Source organism: Cajanus cajan, chromosome 3 (assembly GCF_000230855.2).
Source record: "Cajanus cajan strain Asha chromosome 3, NIPB_CcT2T_4, whole genome shotgun sequence".
In the NCBI taxonomy this organism is placed as follows: domain Eukaryota; kingdom Viridiplantae; phylum Streptophyta; class Magnoliopsida; order Fabales; family Fabaceae; genus Cajanus; species Cajanus cajan.
In genome coordinates this window covers 80,974,863-80,993,155 of record NC_138519.1, presented here as the reverse complement: position 1 = coordinate 80,993,155, position 18,293 = coordinate 80,974,863, and the positions used below count along the sequence as shown (strand labels likewise).

Genomic DNA, 18,293 nt, shown 5'->3' with positions numbered 1-18,293 from the left:
TCGTCCATGCTTGGTACTACACAACTCATGTCTGACATGGATAAGGTAGAGACCCCTAGGACCTTGCACTTGACGTGACAAGATGCCACACCCAACCCTATCTCAAGTAGAGACTCTCTGCTTGACCCACACTCGATGTTGTCATACTGACATTCGATGTCAACCAAACAAAGAGTTCTAGCTTAGCCACGTTGGGTGCCACTCAACCTTGGGCCTAGTGTCACCAAGTTAGAGACCTCCCATTGCTATTGTGGTCGACACCACTCAAACCATGCCCAATGATATCCTAACCTGAGACAAGTCTTTCTTCTCACCCTTCAAGTTTTGGAAGTGTCATGAACATACACCTCACACATCATTCAACAACTTAGTAATTCCATTAAGAGGAAGAATCTAACTTCCCTTACCTTAAAAATCTCTAAACCGAGAGATAGAGGAGAAGGAAGAGAAAAAGAACTCAAAACTCTATAATTCACCCAACTAATTTCAACAACTACTGACCTAAATCCAACAATAATACAACACTAATAAGGATCAAGAAAGAAAGAGAAGAATATTTAGAGTTGAAGGAAAACTCACGGATCAGAATACCTCTCTAGAATCCCCACTCTATTATTTATGAGAATTTAAGGTTATGAGATTTTATTCTAAATAAAAATCATATATACTCTTCTTCTCAGGGTCAAACTAATCCTTTGCACAAAAAAACCTTCAACATCACTGAAACTTTTAAGAAATTTTCAGATTTCGGAGTCTCTCAATATTGAACAACAATCCAATTTAACAACACGAAAATAATAAAAAGAATTATAACATTCTACAACTTACATTATTACAAAACGTTTCACTGATTTACTTTTTTCCTTAAAAAACAATATAAGTAAAAGTGATTTTAAAATTAAGGGATAATCACAATAATTTGTGACAAATTATCATTTTATTTCTTTTATTCTAAAGAAAAAGTTAAAGAATTCTTATTTGAAAGAAACTTCAATTATATTTTATCCAAAATCCTCCAGCGATACTCGCACTGAATCATTGAAATGCAGGATATATTTATTTATGTTTTCATTTCTTAAAATAAACGGTTTTTAATTGTAATAAATTCAAAAAATGATTACAATCGTATCGTGCACACCCCCCTTATCGTGTTCAACCAGATATTTACAAAGAGAAATGCTTAATTTACAAGATGGTACAACTGGCCTTTCTAAACGGAATATTAGTTTTGTTTGAGGTATTATATTTTACAAGGGGGAGCTTTATGAAATATGTTATTTACAAAATGCTAGGGACAAACACAAATCAAGAGTTTGTTGTAGACGATTTTAAATTCATCGATCAAAAAAATGATTGGATAGTGTTTGTTGAATTTGTAAATGTCGGTCTCAACCTAATAACATTCGGATTAAATTAAAAAAAAAAATTTAAATTAGGAAAAACTAAAAATTATAAAATCTAGCATGTTAATTTATGTATTGTACGAACTAGATGTTTATTATATATTCATAAAATTTATAGCAAATAATATGTATAAAGAAGTATCGTACATTTTATATAAATTATATTAATTTAAAATTTTTATAAATAAAATATTTTTAAATATATAAATTATATTTTTATTTATGAAAAATAATTTACATTGTAATATTGTAAGGATTTATTATGATCGATAGACTTTATGGAATTACTAACTAGTGATAAAAATGACATAAATATGAATGCTCAAAAATTAGAAAACAAATAAAAAGTAGTTAGATCTCACAAGTTATAATAAACTAAGTTTTGATTAACCTTATAGTATAAAAAGTAGGAAAAAGAGATAATTCTAACTTGACTATTACAAGAGATGTGAGAGTGACAAAAGTCTCCCTCGAGCCTTCAACCTTTTTTATAACTAGAGGTTAAATATCTTAATCTCTTAAAAAAGATTTTCAATATGGTGACATGCTTCTCATTCTCCACCTTTACAAAAAACACATAGTAGAAAGAAAAAAAAGAAAAAAAAACAAATAATAAATATATAATATAATATGATAAGTAAAAAATGATGAAATAAAAGCTAAATTGCCTATATGTTAATAATAATTTTTAAAAATAAAATTTAATTATCTTTTGATGAAATTTATTTTTTATATTTTATAATTAAAATCATTTCATTTTAATTTTTATATATAAATTTTTTTAATTTTTAATTCTTATAATTTTACCAACTTTACATTTAGTCTGTATTATAACGGACTATAGAAATGGTATCTATAAAATTAAAATTAAAATAAAATATTATAACTATATGAAAAATAAAAATGTAAATTATGAAACTATAAGTAACAAGTAATTAAAAATGAATAAAATAATTAATTATATAAGTCAAAAAGTACGAGGAGTGAAACAACAATATGAAGTTGGTGAATGTCTTTCCATGCACTTCAATCTCAGCTATGCTCCGTGGCGCGGCAGAGCCCATCTCTGGCGAAGAAGGTTCACGCACACATCATAAAAGCGGGTCTCACCCACCACGAACCCATCCCCAACACTCTCTTAGACGCATACGGCAAATGCGGTCTCATCGAACACGCACTCCAACTGTTCGACGCATTGCCCCACCGAGACCCCGTCGCATGGGCCTCCCTCCTCACCGCCTGCAACCTCTCCAACCGCCCCCACCACGCCCTCTCCGCCTCACGCTCCCTTCTCGCCGCCGGCCACCTTCCCGACCACTTCGTCTTCTCCTCCCTCGTCAAGGCTTGCGCCAACTTGGGTGCCCTTCACGTGAAACAAGGGAAACAGGTGCATGCTCGCTTCTTCCTCTCACCCTTCTCCGATGACGACGTTGTCAAGTCATCGTTGGTTGACATGTATTCGAAATTCGGGTTGCCCGATTATGGGCGTGCCGTCTTCGACTCCATTTCTTCCTTGAATTCGATTTCTTGGACTGCCATGATATCTGGGTATGCACGGAGTGGGCGAAAGTGTGAGGCTTTTCAGCTGTTTCGTCAAACGCCGTACAAGAATTTGTTTGCTTGGACTGCTTTGGTTTCTGGGTTGGTGCAAAGTGGGAATGGAGTTGAGGCCCTCCACTTGTTTGTTGAAATGCGGCACGAAGGGGTTAGTGTGACAGACCCGTTGGTTCTTTCCAGTGTGGTTGGTGCTTGTGCTAATTTAGCTCTTTGGGAGCTAGGGAAACAGATGCACGGTGTGGTTATAACCCTTGGGTACGAGTCTTGCTTGTTCATAAGCAATGCGCTTATTGATATGTATGCCAAATGTAGTGACCTTGTTGCTGCAAAGTATATTTTCTGTGGAATGTGCAGAAAGGATGTGGTTTCTTGGACTTCGATAATTGTTGGCACTGCCCAGCATGGGCAGGCTGAGGAGGCATTGACTTTGTATGATGGCATGGTTTTGGCTGGGGTTAAGCCAAATGAGGTGACCTTTGTTGGGTTGATGCATGCTTGTAGTCACGCTGGCCTTGTTAGTAAGGGCAGGGCTTTGTTCAGGTCTATGTTTGAAGATTATGGAATTAAGCCCTCTCTGCAGCACTATACTTGTTTGCTTGATCTTTTTAGTCGATCAGGGCACCTTGATGAGGCTGAGAATCTCATTAGGACAATGCCATTCAACCCTGATGAACCTACTTGGGCTGCTTTGCTCAGTGCTTGTAAGCGCCATGGTGACACGCAGATGGCAGTTAGAATCGCTGATCATTTGTTGAATTTAAAACCTGAAGATCCTTCTTCTTTTATATTGTTATCTAACATATATGCTGGAGCTGGTATGTGGGAGAATGTTTCGAAAGTGAGAAAGTTGATGGCGGTCATGGAAGTTAAAAAGGAACCAGGGTATAGCTGCATTGACTTGGGGAAGGAAGGCCATGTGTTTTATGCTGGAGAGACTTCCCACCCAATGAAGGATGAGATTATAGGTTTAATGAGGGAGTTAGATGCTGAGATGAGGAAAAGGGGTTATGCTCCTGATACTAGCTCGGTTTTACATGACATGGATCAACAAGAGAAGGAAAGACAACTTTTCTGGCATAGTGAGAGGTTGGCTGTGGCTTATGGGCTTCTTAAGGCGGTTCCAGGGACTATTATACGTATAGTGAAAAATCTTCGTGTTTGTGGAGATTGTCATACTGTTCTGAAACTCATCAGCACTATAACAAATAGGGAAATTTATGTCCGAGATGCCAAAAGATATCACCACTTTAAGGATGGGAATTGTTCGTGTAATGACTTCTGGTGACTTGAATATTGTGATTGGAATTTCCACAATTTTGATGTCAAACTGAGGTCTTCGCTATGACTGTTCTGATGCTTGTTGCCTATGCTTTTTACACCTTCAGCAATGATCTTTCCCTACATTGGGCATTTACATCATTACATGTTCTATGATCCCGGTTTGTGTTACTATTTAAATTAAGGTTAAAATATTTTTTTATTTCTTACTTTACTTTTTAGTTACTATAATTTAAAATAAATTATTTTTAGTCTTTATATTTATCTTTTTCAATAATTTTAAAGTTTATTTAGATACAAGTTTAAAAGTGTTTTTTAGAGTTTGTCTTCCAAAAAATATTCTTTTATTTTTTAGTAGAGAAATTTTCGAAAGTGTTGCTAACTTATTCCAAAAGAGTTTTTTATCATTAATTTTTTTTTTTTAACATTGTAATGTTTTTGAATTAATACCTATGTTACCTCAACTTAAAACAAACAATATTACAAAAAAAAATAATGAAAATGATTAAAAAATTACAAGTATAGAAATTAAAATAAAATTTATCTTAAACTAAAAGGACTAAAAGGAATTGAAAAAGGTAAGTATAGAGATTAAAAAAATCTACTTTAAATTATAAGAACTAAAAGGTAAGGTAAATGAAATTATAAAGACTTAACAAAATATTTTAACCTTAAATTAAAATTAAGGAAATTGATTAAATAAATACTATTAAGTCAAAAGATAACCCCTCATGGTTTCATAAAGTTTTAATAATAACAAATACTAAATTTTTAGTAAGAAAGCACATTGTAAAAATTATTATTTATGATTGAGTAAGATGAAGTACCGTTTGTAAGATAAAACTAATCAGACGAAGCATATAAACTTTCTCTAGCAATCATTATTTATTATGATTGATGGTTTTAAATGTTCAAATGAATGCTTTACATCTTAATAGATTCAAACTCACATTTTGTTAAAAGTGTATAAAAGCATGAAGAATAGCTTAACAAAGGATAAAGATCTCGAATTTCATGACAAAGACGCTAAAAAATGACTGCATTCTCGCTTGCATGCTGACTTTGTTTCTTGTTATTCCCACTTTGCTACTTTGCTATGATAAGTAGCTTGATCTATCAAAGATAAGGAGTACATTTAGGTGAAAGACATTAATTGAAACATTTAATATACCAACGGATACTTCCTTTCTAAAGATTAGACGAAGGAGTAAGACGAATCAGTTTTGTGAATCAGTCTTAAGAAATTGCAACGGTCATCTCTTTCAAATCTACTCTATAAGAGACTTTAAAACTCAAAAGAAGATAGAGAAGCACACATAAATAACAAAAGTGTAAATATACAAAAACCATTTGTACCCATCTCTTGGAAATTCTTCTTCAAGAGTCTTTTGTATTGAAACAATTCATTATAATCACGTCTAAAAGTGATGGCAACTACATCCTTATAATACCTTCATAACCATTGTTATAAGGTAGAGTCGGGAGAGGCTTGACTGTAAAAGAATATTTGGATTTGAGCCTGAAGAGACTAATTTGAAAAAAAAATACTTGAGTTTGAGCCTGATGAGATTTGTCTATAAAAGAATACTTAGATAGTGACTTGAAGAGGTCAACCAAAGAACAATTGTTGAACTAGAAGTGGCTTAGTAAAAGAATACTTGTAACTTTGTTGAAAGTTAGTAAACTTCAATCCGGTTAAATTGAGAATTGGTCGTAACCTTAATAGTTGAGGTGAACTAGTATAAAAATATCATATTTTATTGATTACTCTTGTTGAACTTTCATCTATTATAGATACTATTTCACGAATTTAAAAAACGTGCAAATTTTTATATACACTATTCCACCTCCTCTTCTAGTATCTATTTTTTCTCTACAAATACTATTACATAATATATTTGAAGAGAATATCTCATCTCACATGCAAATTAAATCTCCAATAATTTCTGTTATACGTAAGAATTTTTCATTTTTTAAATAAAGCACAGAAAAATTAATGTGAAAGATGGATATTTGTGGCTTTATTAGCATGCAAGGGACATTTAAGGATTAATTTCAAATTTTAAGAATGATTCTTATGTCAAATTTATGAAAGATGAAGAAAAGTCTAATATATAATAAACAAATGAAAATATTATTTTAGTTCTAATTATAAGAAGTATAATTATTTTAAATGTATTAATTATTAATTTCTTTTTATATTAAGTTTATTAATGAATTATTTACTTATTTTCATCAAAATGATGCATTAATTGAACTATTAATAATATGACATATTCATTGATTAAAAAGACATTTCTAGATTTATAAGTATTATGATTAAAACCATTTAATTTTATTTTATTGATACTTTTGAAATACATTTTAAATTGTGCTATTATTACTTAAAATTAATTAATTAAATTATTTTTATTGGGATGGATGCTACCGAGGACTATTTTATAAATAGTCTATGGTGAACCACTTGTTTAACGGTTACAGAAACATATTATGTACATGATAATACAGTGGACTTACAGTACTTGAATTATCTTCGCCTCCGGTACTTCCTCCGTAGCCTACCCCTCCATCTGCCGCCACCTCCTCCTCCAAGTACCCCTTTCATTACGCTTCCTCTTCACCCATGCCACCACCTTCACGACCCATTTCCTTCTTCAAACTCGAACTGTTGAAGCGGCGAAGAAGATAATCTCCGCGTTTTTCTTCCTTTCGGGCGTTGGGATTCGAACTCCGCTTAAGGGTATACACATATGTAGTCTTGAAGCTAAAACAATTTGGAAAAGGATAAAAAGGAGAAACATTTTGAAATGTATTTCAGATACATTAAGAGAGGGTAGTTAACGGAAGTGGTGGAAAGTGCGAAAATGAAGGAAGAAGAGGGAAATGGTTAATGGAGTGTTAGGGAATTAAATGTGGTGGAAAGTGCGAATATAGCGGGTGGTGAGGGAGTGGAATAAAGGGTGACGTTCCCAGTCAAGAAAAAGAAAAAATTTGGTAATGACAGTCTATCATATTATTGCGTAACTTGATAAATCTAAGGGTTAAAAAAAAGTGGTACACCATAGACCAAAGGTGTTCCATCGCAGCGCACGTCTTTTATTTTTCATGATGAATTAAGTGTTTGTTTTTCATATATTGAAGCAGAGTTAATTATAAGTAACTTCAATTATACATAAGAGAAGGAAATGAATAAATAAGTAGGCACCTTGGAGAAATTGTTGATGTGGGAAGAGTTAGATTGATTGAATACGTGAAATGTTTATCTTAACTGAATTCTGAGTTCTTACCCTAGTCCTTTCATATGCACAGATACTACAGAGTATGGTACATAATGAAGTTATGTACATTGAGCAAATTGAGTCTGGTAGTTTTGAAAGGCATAAAACTATTTCAGTTGACGCCCATCAATTAAAACTTTACACGTTAACTTCAAATGCAAGTGAAGAGCATTTTCCATTCTGTGAGAATATATAATAACAAAAGAATTGGACATATTAACATTTAATGGAAGATACAGTATTTTACATTCTGTAAGAAACGAAAAAATTGTCAGCAGATGGAAAAGGATCAAGGATTTTCCTACTTTCAATATACAATAAAGAAACATAACATTGGCATTAGGCGGTAAGTATCTAGCTACAGCTTTTGAACGGGTGTTTCTCTACTTTTCCAAGTCAAATCTATAAAAACATGTGAAAGCATTATTTATGCTTTGATTAAGCGCGTCAATTTTTTTCCTAATTCCCATCCAAACATACTGCAAGTTTACTTGTACAGATTCTCTATTTGGTCCCCGTATTGAGACACAACTTTTTCCCTTCGAATTTTCATCGTGGGTGTCATTAGCCCATTATCAATCTGTCATTATAGTTAAGATTAATCAGATATGTTAATTCAGTTATGTAGATAATATAAATATACAAACTAAAGTTTAGTCTAACCGTGAAGGGATCATTTACGAGAAGGATTGGCCCAATTTGAAATGGAGACTCTGACGTCCTGCATTGGGGGCGGGGGCGGTTGGGGAGGGGGAGGGGGAGGGAGGGGACCAAAATATTTGATTAGTACCAAGGAAGAGATTCTATCGTAAGATACAAAATATTTTATCAGTTTTCTAACCATATATTTAATGCCACTTAAAAACAACTTAACTAGCGGTTAAACAAATTAATTTATTCTCATCTATTCTCATAAATCTCAAACTTTCTTTTTGGTTTTGCATCTGTACTCTAAGATTTTGGGCTAAACTAATCTGATTCGACAAGGAAGTAAGTAAGGTTTAACTAAAGACTTCATAAATCTCAACCGAAGTTAATTAACCATTTCATAGTAAAAAAAATCTCAACTTTGGAAACAGAAAAACACGTGTCATTGCAATATATATGAAGGCATAAAAATTCTCTGGCATTCATTACAACAAGAAGTGAGACACAATCTTACCATGTCCTCAATTCTTTATATATTAGGCTGGTCACTTTTTCCTGACTGACATCTGAACTGTTGGAATCTATAATTGACGATTCCCTTGCTGCCTTTAAGACTTCTTCTTTGTTAGGAACAATTACAGCTCCTAGACGTCGCTTATCCTATTTGTTACAGCAGTCACCAAAGAAGTAAAAAATCATTGTATTTTGTAAAACCGAGTTTATAGTTCTATGAAGGTCTTGAACCATAAAAGTTTAAAGACATCAAAATTTAAATTCACCTGGCCAATAACAACAATTTGATGTATGAGGCTACTCCTCATGGCAGCTTCTTCAAGTTCTCCCGGTTCAACATTTTCACCTTCTCTTATTGAAACATGTAATTAGTACTTACATAAGACTGAAAAGCTAATGAAAAATACTTGCTGGTTGTAAGTTTTGAAAACTCATTGGTGGTTACTCTTCAATTTTCTCTTCACATCATAAACCATTTTGTTTAATCGTATAAACGCCTCAGTAATTAACACACAATCAGACATGAATATTGTGCGAAGAATGAATATTATTTTAAAAACTAACAAAAGAAAAGGAAAAAAAAAAAAACCACAAATGGACGGAAAAGTGCATCTTGAATCTTTTCGGTTACTAATGCAAACTTTACCTTTACTCGCAGAGTAACAGTGTCCATTATTCAAATCCAACAATCAATAGAATCACAAAAAAGAATAGAAAGAAAGAACACATGGCACGGGAAGGGAGGAAACATTTATTTATAGGATCCAAAGATCAACATAAACGAACTTCTGTTCTACCTGTAGAAAGCACAATAGTGTCTTTAGCACGGCCTTCCACAACAATTACTCCACTGGAATTACGACTCCGCCCAGTTGAATGGTGAGGAACAATCCAACCAATATCCCCAGTATTCAGCCAGCCATCCCTATCCAAGACATGGTTTGTAGCTGAAGGATTCTGATACAAGAATAAGACATGTAACTGACACAATTTGATCCAGCATATTTCAACAGGACTTCTTGACTGTTACGACCTGGTTTATAATGGGAAATGTATTTTATGACAAAACAGAATTCTTCATCTAAAGAATACTTAGTGACCCTTTTATAAGTCCTTGCTTGGTTGATCTTTAAGTTTGGAAAGCAATTAAATATTTATAAACTAATAAAACTACAAGCCTTCAACTCCAGTATTAAAAGAGGTAGTAACTAGAAAGCCAAAATATAATAATGATATGCATATTTTTATATCTTCCATACATGTCCAACAAATTTTTATGACATTTTCATCAACATCGTCCCCCTCTCATACATGTAAACACGTCAAAAAACGACACATGTTTGAATTTTCACAAAGTGGATCACCTTGTAGTATCCCTTCATCAATTGTGGGCCCCTGACTTTCAAAATACCCTTTGAACCAGGTGGAAGAACTTCGTCAGTCTCAGAATCAATGACTTTGAATTCTGTATGCTTAATTGGATGCCCAACAGACCCAATAACCTTCAAAAGATTGCATCAATAACATATTCAGATATAAGTACTGCTCTTTGCAGACTCAGATTAAAAAACAAAATAAAATTATGTAATTATTATGAATATCTGACTATTGATCTAGAAACTTTTGACAAAAGCCAAAAGCTTTAAGTGTACTTGTTATTAACATATTAAGTAGAACGAGTATCTTCTGCAAAATATATATATATATATATATATATATATATATAGAGAGAGAGAGAGAGAGAGAGAGAGACATTAAAAATAATTATAAACAAAAGAAACACAGATTAAGTAAAGATCTCTACACCTCATTTAGTAGAACTCTCATTTAGTCCTTTGTTTTATTCCCAAATAATTGTTATTCTCAATTTACAATTTTACTTTTCAAGAAGAGGAGTCAGAGACACATAGTGATAGACAGAGAGAACAGATATATGGTTATATACTAAGGTAGAGTGAAAGAAACAGTGAAAGTTCAAATAATTTAGTTATAAAATGACATGTTTAACAAATTATTATAGGTAGAGAAACAAGTTTTGGTAACAGAAGGGAAAAACCATATGTTTTAAAATGACAATACTTGGTTCAGCATAATATTAATGCAGTTGATAATCTACTGCTTACATTACAACTAAGCTGTCGAGCAGCAATAACTGGTGAAGTTTCTGTTAAACCATATCCATTCTGTACATTCACACCAATAGCCTGCATATTATTTTTAAAAGAAAATGTGAGAAAAATTTCAAAAAGAAAAATCCTGCCTAAGAGTTACATGTGTGAAGTATCAGACCTCAAAAAATTTATCAACATGAGAAGATAAGCTACCACCACCACTTATTCCTGCCTGCAGGGTGCCAGAAGGGATTTTAGCTATCATGAGCAGAAAAGTTATCCATTTCCAAAATCATGAGTAAATGACACAATATGGTATGTAGTTTAGACGAATAATTTATAATATAGCATGGGGGATACTGTGGGGAAATCCCAAATATACAGGAACAGGAGGTAAGAACAAGATCTGGCAAAAAAGTGAAAGGAAAGAATATTATAACTATGATCAAGAAGAGGAAACTAAACCAAACGACAATTAGACCCTGACCTCTACAAGAGGGTTTATTGTTCTTTGGCAAAGCTAGAGTTAACACCCAATTACATACTTTCAAAAGGAATCCATGCTTGCATTTATAAGCACCTCCCTAGAAATTCTTTGTATTTTGTCTAACCAAAGGGACCATACCATAGCTACATCCATCTTTCACACACAAATCTTGCAACTATTGCTGTTAGCAGCCTAAGACAAACAGTCAGCATGGCACTCCACAAAAATAGACAGAATAAAATAAACACAATATTTTATAATTTTATAATAAAGCATATTTAAGAATACAAGACCTTTGACATCCCAATAGCTGAATGAATTTTACTGTAGACCAGTTTCTTCGCCAGCAAATGAACAGGAAATAATATTGTGGCCATGACTCTTGCCCATAACCAGTCCAAGATTGAATGGAGATAGGAAGGCGGCTTCTGATTCTTTGTTAGACATTTACCCTGCAAACATATTTGATGTTTATTAAAAGCAATATGTTTGGGCAGAAATGGAACTAAGTCCATTTACTTTTTTTAATCTAATTTCAAAAGTGCTATTGAAGGAATAATTGTTAAATAAACCTGGGATGAGGTGTGACTGTGATCAGAACTAAATCTGGACAGTTAAACCCTTAAATTTTTCCTTGAGAAATCTTATGGCACATATCAGTCCTTAAGAATGTAAAAATCCCATTCTAGTCCCTAAAAATAAAAAATGTGGGTCATATGGGTCCATTTTAAGGACCAATAAGGGGTTTTTGTATTATTGGGTACTAAGGTAACCCACCCTAAATTTCTCAAGGACGAATTCAGGGTTTCCTCTAAATTTGAATGTTATAGTAAGATAGAATTGGGCAATTGACGGATTAGGCCTATTCCTTTGGGGGTATGACCCATCTTTACCAGATAGATCCAATTTGTTGTGACACAATGGTAGTACAAATCACTTCCGATAAACAAAATGCCACCTAATTCATAATCTTTCTCATTATTTGGGTTAGCTCATTTTACACCTTTATTTTTCTCTATTATTTTTTAATACTCCCTTCGTCCCACAAGAAATGCAATTTAAAGTTTCTACACAAAGATCAAAGATATCAATAAATGTATTATTTTTTATACAATTTTATTAAAATTACCACTCTATCAATGAATGCATTATTTTTAATTGTAGAGGTTGAATATTTTATGAGAGGGTAAATTAGGAAAAAGTTGATTAATATTTCATTGAAAAGTGAAAATATCATTCATTTTGAAACATTTTTCAAATACTAAAACTGCGGTCATTGTGTGATAGAGGGAGTAAAAAATATAGACAAAATAAGCTTTTACTAAAGCATAGAAAACAGATTTTATGGCAAAAATGATTTTGGGAATGTTGCTAACACTTCAGACCTACAGACAGAGCAGAAGACCATACCTCATAAATCCGCTTACACTCCATGTACCTTATGCTGACCCTTATGAATGTGAGTGCAACAAGCTTTCTAACAAAGGAGCTTGTAGATATCTGCTTCTGAATCCCACTACAGGAATCAAGAATAATTAATACAATTCACAATTGACATTAAACACAATGGAATAGCTTCGTATAAGTCCTGGACAAGGATTTACTTGTATAACGTTTCATAGACTAAAGGAACAGAAATCAAGTAATGTGGTTGGTAAAGACCCAAATCATCCTATAAATGAAAGAAAATACAGGATATTAGTATACGAGGCAATGTGTTGTCTTTTCGAAACATATATGAAAGCAATAATACCTTCAAGTTTCTCACAGTTGTGTATACTTGTTCAACACCGCACGAGAAAATGAAATACTCACAAGCTCTTTCATATGCATGCCAGGAAGGCAGCATGCTTAGAAATCTATCCCCAACTTCAGCAGGTACAATATCCCCCAAGTTTTTTATCTAGAAATTCATTAACACAGGATATACAACATCAATGATATGTTAAAAGCCAAGAATTAACTTCAACTGAAACTAATTTAAAATCTAGAAAGCTTCACAAACCAAACTAAAGAAAAAAACTAGACAGATTCAAATAGAAGGTGATAGGGAGCAGGAGGCCCACATTTCCAATATGCATTCTACCTTTGCCTGTACATAAATTATAACAATAATGGGTCAATGGATCCTCTTTGATGATCTGTCAATGGTTATTTGAAGTGAATTTCCACTTCTGGCATGGGAGAGCAGGAAAGCTTTTGTTGCATTTTTTAGTCACTTTAGGTCTCATTCCTCCACCCACGCCCCCCAAAAGTCCAAAAGCAGATTTAGGAGGATCTTTTATGCTATCCTAATTGCATTCTTATCTTTTCCTTGAATAAAATTTCAATATACATAAAAAAGGAAATATGTGAATTAAGTAATGAAGCTATGAGAGAGAGATTGGAGACAATATACAATGGCTGTGAATTACCCACAGAGTTCACATCAATTCATACAGTATACAGAGGAATATTACAAAAATATTCAATCAAGCTCCAATCAATCCTCCTAGAAATGGAATAATCCACAACTAATAACAATTGATTTTAAAATCACTGCTTTATTAATTCATAACTTCAACATCAAACCATTGCCACAATAAATTTTATAAAAGATTTGTAATCAAACCTGATGCAAAAGATTCTGATGGGTTAGCATAACACCCTTTGGATTTCCAGTAGTTCCACTTGTGTATACAAGAGTAGCAATGTCATCAGATTTGATTGCTTCATACATATAGTGCTTCCCTGCAATCACAGACAAGTTGTAGAGAGCCAGATTACTGCTCCTGTTGATGATAAGTAGAATGATCTATATGTTGTTTCCTTTGTAAAATAAATAAATTATTTCTGTAATAAAATAAGAATAATATTAACATAACCCTATTGGGAAGTTATGTTTCTGGCTTTGTGTGGCCATTGCTATCGCCGATATTGTGCAAACAGATTAGAAACCTTGCTGTATTATTTAGTTCCCTGTCCACCCCACACCCAATTTTTCTTTTTGATTTCGATTTTTTATTATATTTAGTCATTTCTGATATGGAGGATTCTTATCCAGCCACTAGCAGTGCTTCTCTATCTTTTTCACTTAAATGTTTTCTTTGCGTGTGTATGCATATACATTCTGATACTCAATGACAAAAGATTACATAGTTGAATAATAAAAATATTTAATCCAAATTTGTAATGAAAAACCAAGGTGACATACTATTATCAAGAGAATTAAACAATACTCTACGACTCTCTTGTCCCAAATGTATGACTTCTGTGAAAGTAAAGACAGGCACCCCCTTGTCTCCTTTACTGACCAGGCTTGATTTTTCTCCCCATAGCAGTATAATAAATCTTATAGAAGCCTTCAAATACAACACTTTTGCAATCCGATTAAACATTTCAGGATTGTCCACAGCTAGTGCAACACTGAAAAACAATAGCAGAAGTTAGCAGTGTTCTATTGAATCAACAAGAGATTGAAATTAAAAAAAAAAGATGAAAATTCAACATCATAACCAAAAAACATGTACGTATAAGCATTCTTGTTGTATTCAACAAACTTAAAATCACTAAAACAGTAAGATACTATTATTGTTACTGTTTTACATGCAATTCAATTATTGATTATATCTTTTAACCCACAGATGACGGGTCTTTCCTTTCTAAACTCTACCACTCTGATAAAGGAAGAACTAAAACCCTAGCATTCGTTGACTAGACTTTTTATTATCTAAACCGATTTACATTATCTCCTGATATTATTTTTTCATATCAGTTTTAGTAACATTTCTTGCAGAACATTTTAAAAGCAAAAGTCACACATACATACATGAGATATACATGTGTGCATTTGCATTAAAAAAATCTAAATCAATTTGCATACAACATGATGTTGAGTTTAAAAGGAACAGAGTGGCCTGGTGGACTACAAATACAAATTTTACATTAAGATACTCCGTGCACAGTGTAAATTATATGCTCGGTCTACTGGTGGGAAGATTAAGTATGCATCAATTTTAAAAAAGACAAATACTCAGGTATGAAATATGATCATCATAGGCACTGTTAACAGTGATAATAGCTTCAGGAGAGGGTGGAGGGAGAGACAAAAGTCTCATAATTGTCTAAAATTGGTCCACTTTACATATATCAACAGAAGTAATAATCAAACTGAAAATTCATATTTCAAATTAAGATAGAGATAGGAGTTATGATGTGACCAAATATATAAGAATGAAAGTATTTATTAAACCTCTCAGAGTGGTTGTATATTTGCAGCAATTCTTCAATTGATGACCTCGAACCCCTTACCACATTGATTGCCCCACATGCCATCATACCTAAACTAAAAAAAAACAGTATGTAAGTATATTGATTCTACACAACTCACAAGCATGTGAATATTGTAAATCAGCTACTGAGCTTAGCACAGCTCCGGATGTGAAAAATAAAATTCATTTTCATTCAGTGAACTCAAGATATTTTGCTACAAAAGTATTTCGCATAGCATTTTCTTCAAAGGAATAAAGTATGAAAGCAAAAAAGATTAGGCTCCATAAGCAAGCTAACTACATCAGAAGCAACATAGCCACTTCCCATTCACCATTTTTATAAACTTAAACAGCAATATCACAAACAAAAGTAACTTTCCTAAAACAAGTAATTTTTAAACATGGGCGGCAGTGGTACTTTTTACAAAACATAACTAAATATTTTTTGGTTTACAATATATTGATACCTTCTAATATTTATCTCAAGTTATTATTGTGTTTTAAAAAAGTTTAAAATGTATACTTTAATTGTTTTTTGTTTTGATAAGCTTGTGGTCATAAAGTTGTGCAGCTAGCATTTTTCTAAACACAATACAGTGAGAGCAGATAAAAAATAATAAAATCTGGTCATTTAGGTAACAAAGCAATAAATAATACAAGTAATTCTAAACACCTTGATCTGCTACAAGCCAGCGACATGAATTATCAGCAAAAAGTGCAAGTTTCTCATTGGGTCTTACTCCAATAACTCTCAACCCTTCAGCAAAGTCCAATATTGCATCCTCCAACTGAAATTTTGATTAGAAAGACTCAGAGAATCAGCATAGCATGCCACTATGTCTTTTGGATAAGTTTCTCACGTAAATCAACATTGGAACAAACAAAATTCATTTTATACATCAAGATCATAAAAAATCCCGAGTCACATATCAATGACCATTCTGGGTATATATTCAGGTAGATGTCATAGAACTCACCCATAGTTCTTAAAAGTAAGAAATAAAACCCAACAAAGGTCATTGATGAAACTCAATGATTTTCAAACCTTAAACGTAGAAAATGGTTATTGCCTAATAAAATACAAAAGATAGTAGAAAACATACTGAATACTAGCGCTTCCTTTTTTTTGTGTAAAGAACTTCCTTCATAATGTCGTCTACTTTGAAACAAAACCCACATTCACCCATACCCTAATCATACACAATTCCAACAGTGATATAGCTATTTACCATACCCTCGACCCAGACAAAAAAAAAAAAAAAACTTTTCTAACATGAATTAATGGGGTTTACATATCAGAACATATTGACCACTACTAAGAAGTAGGAAGCTTTCGGAGCTTCTAAAAACAGTTCCAATGAGAGGATACAATGATTAATAAAACTAATCGGAAAGTAAGAGATATACAATTCTAACAACAATCAAAGCATCTTCCCAGTAGGCAGGTTGGTACTTGGTTACATGGATCAAATCAAATCACCAAACCACATCATTGTGTTCTGTAAAAAACTAGTTCTTCAGATAAACCATTCAGATCTGAATCCTTTTTAATGGTTTCACTTCCAGTTTTCCTTGGTTTTCCACTAAATATGATCAACGCTTCTAACTAGCGCTTTTATTGGTCTTCTCACATATCTAGACCATTTGGCGCAAAAAAAGAGATAGAACATGAAAAAGGAAGAAAAAAAAAACCTGTTTATATGTCATAATCGAAGGAGGATCATGATACGGATCTACTAATGCTACTTTATCACCATACTTCTCCGCAGAAGATCTCCAAATATCAGGAACAGCTTTCCACTCGTCGGAGGCCACAGCACCGCTACCAGAGAGTAATGAACTCTCTAGAAAGGGGGAGCACCTTCTTGTCAGCGCTTCCTCTGTCTACATGAAAAAAATTGTGGTTGGAACTCGGAAGAAGTAAAATAAACAAACAATACAGGCATAGTGAACATAGTTCTATAAGAGACAAGAATGATATTAATATTAACTAATCATAACACAGTTAAACAATAAGCAAGCGAAAGCGATTGTTCAAAATGAAAAAGTATCAGGAAAATAAAACTTTCGCACCAAAATTTAAAACCTCCAGACTTGATACATCTATATGCAAAATTTCATTAACTTTGAACCTCAGACATTTTCCCCTAAAAATTTGCTCTGATGTTAAAATTAAAACAAAAAATAAAAAAATAAAGAGAAAGAACGAAGCACGAATCAACGAAGTTAGCATGTGAAGCGTATTTGTAGAACTTTCCGGTAGTGAAGGAAGAAGCGATAATTACCTTGGATTCAAATTGACAAAACACAGGTCGGTGAAGAGTGATCCTGTTGATGTTGTTGCGAGCAGAGAAGAAGCAAAGCGCGCGCGCGGAATAAGAGAAGGTGGAAGCATAGGCGGAGCTGATAGGAATTGCAGACATTGGATTTGGCAGGAGCAGAAGGGAGAAGTTGATGAAACGGTTAGAGATACATGTATGAATTGCGTGATATTGTAAAAAATATATATATAATTGAGTTTTCGGAAATGAGAGTCGTGGTTGTTGCTAGTCAACTCAACGAGGAGTTTGTTTGACTGTTGCCTTGCTGATAGTGTATCCCAGTTTTACGAATGTATTAAAAGCATTTTACTTCAAATAATGATAAACTATCACTATCAATGCTTACATTATATATAAGTAGTACTACTATCAGGCAATTCTTAACATTACCATGGAAATTCTTTTAAAAAAGAATCTTAAACAAATTAGGCAAATATTTATTTAATT

The 18,293-nt window shown here is 33.0% G+C and overlaps 2 protein-coding genes across 4 annotated transcripts; one reads left to right on the top strand and one right to left on the bottom strand.

The window, feature by feature from the left end:
- Positions 1-2,370: 2,370 nt before the first annotated feature.
- LOC109808641 (Pentatricopeptide repeat (PPR) superfamily protein) lies at positions 2,371-4,496 on the top strand. The gene has a single exon (XM_020371704.3). It carries the CDS (start codon positions 2,413-2,415, stop codon positions 4,243-4,245), a length of 1,833 nt encoding a protein of 610 aa, XP_020227293.1. The 5' UTR covers positions 2,371-2,412; the 3' UTR covers positions 4,246-4,496.
- A 3,213-nt stretch (positions 4,497-7,709) lies between these two features.
- On the bottom strand, positions 7,710-18,093 carry LOC109808144 (putative acyl-activating enzyme 16, chloroplastic). 3 transcript variants are annotated; one of them, XM_020371011.3, is made up of 18 exons: positions 17,811-18,093; positions 17,218-17,409; positions 16,199-16,313; positions 15,507-15,594; positions 14,469-14,680; positions 13,887-14,005; positions 13,029-13,178; positions 12,880-12,947; positions 12,686-12,791; positions 11,569-11,727; positions 10,967-11,020; positions 10,801-10,881; positions 10,042-10,179; positions 9,475-9,634; positions 8,944-9,023; positions 8,679-8,824; positions 8,180-8,237; positions 7,710-8,096 (listed from the first exon to the last, which is right to left on the bottom strand). In XM_020371011.3, exons 1-18 carry the CDS (start codon positions 17,946-17,948, stop codon positions 8,004-8,006), a joined length of 2,157 nt encoding a protein of 718 aa, XP_020226600.1. In that variant the 5' UTR covers positions 17,949-18,093; the 3' UTR covers positions 7,710-8,003. The 3 variants fall into 3 exon arrangements, with proteins under 3 accessions (XP_020226600.1, XP_020226601.1, XP_029129048.1); XM_020371012.3 differs by lacking the exon at positions 17,811-18,093 and adding an exon at positions 16,629-16,715 and having other exon boundaries at positions 15,507-15,599; positions 17,218-17,358; XM_029273215.2 differs by lacking the exon at positions 17,811-18,093 and having other exon boundaries at positions 15,507-15,599; positions 17,218-17,358.
- Positions 18,094-18,293: the final 200 nt, after the last annotated feature.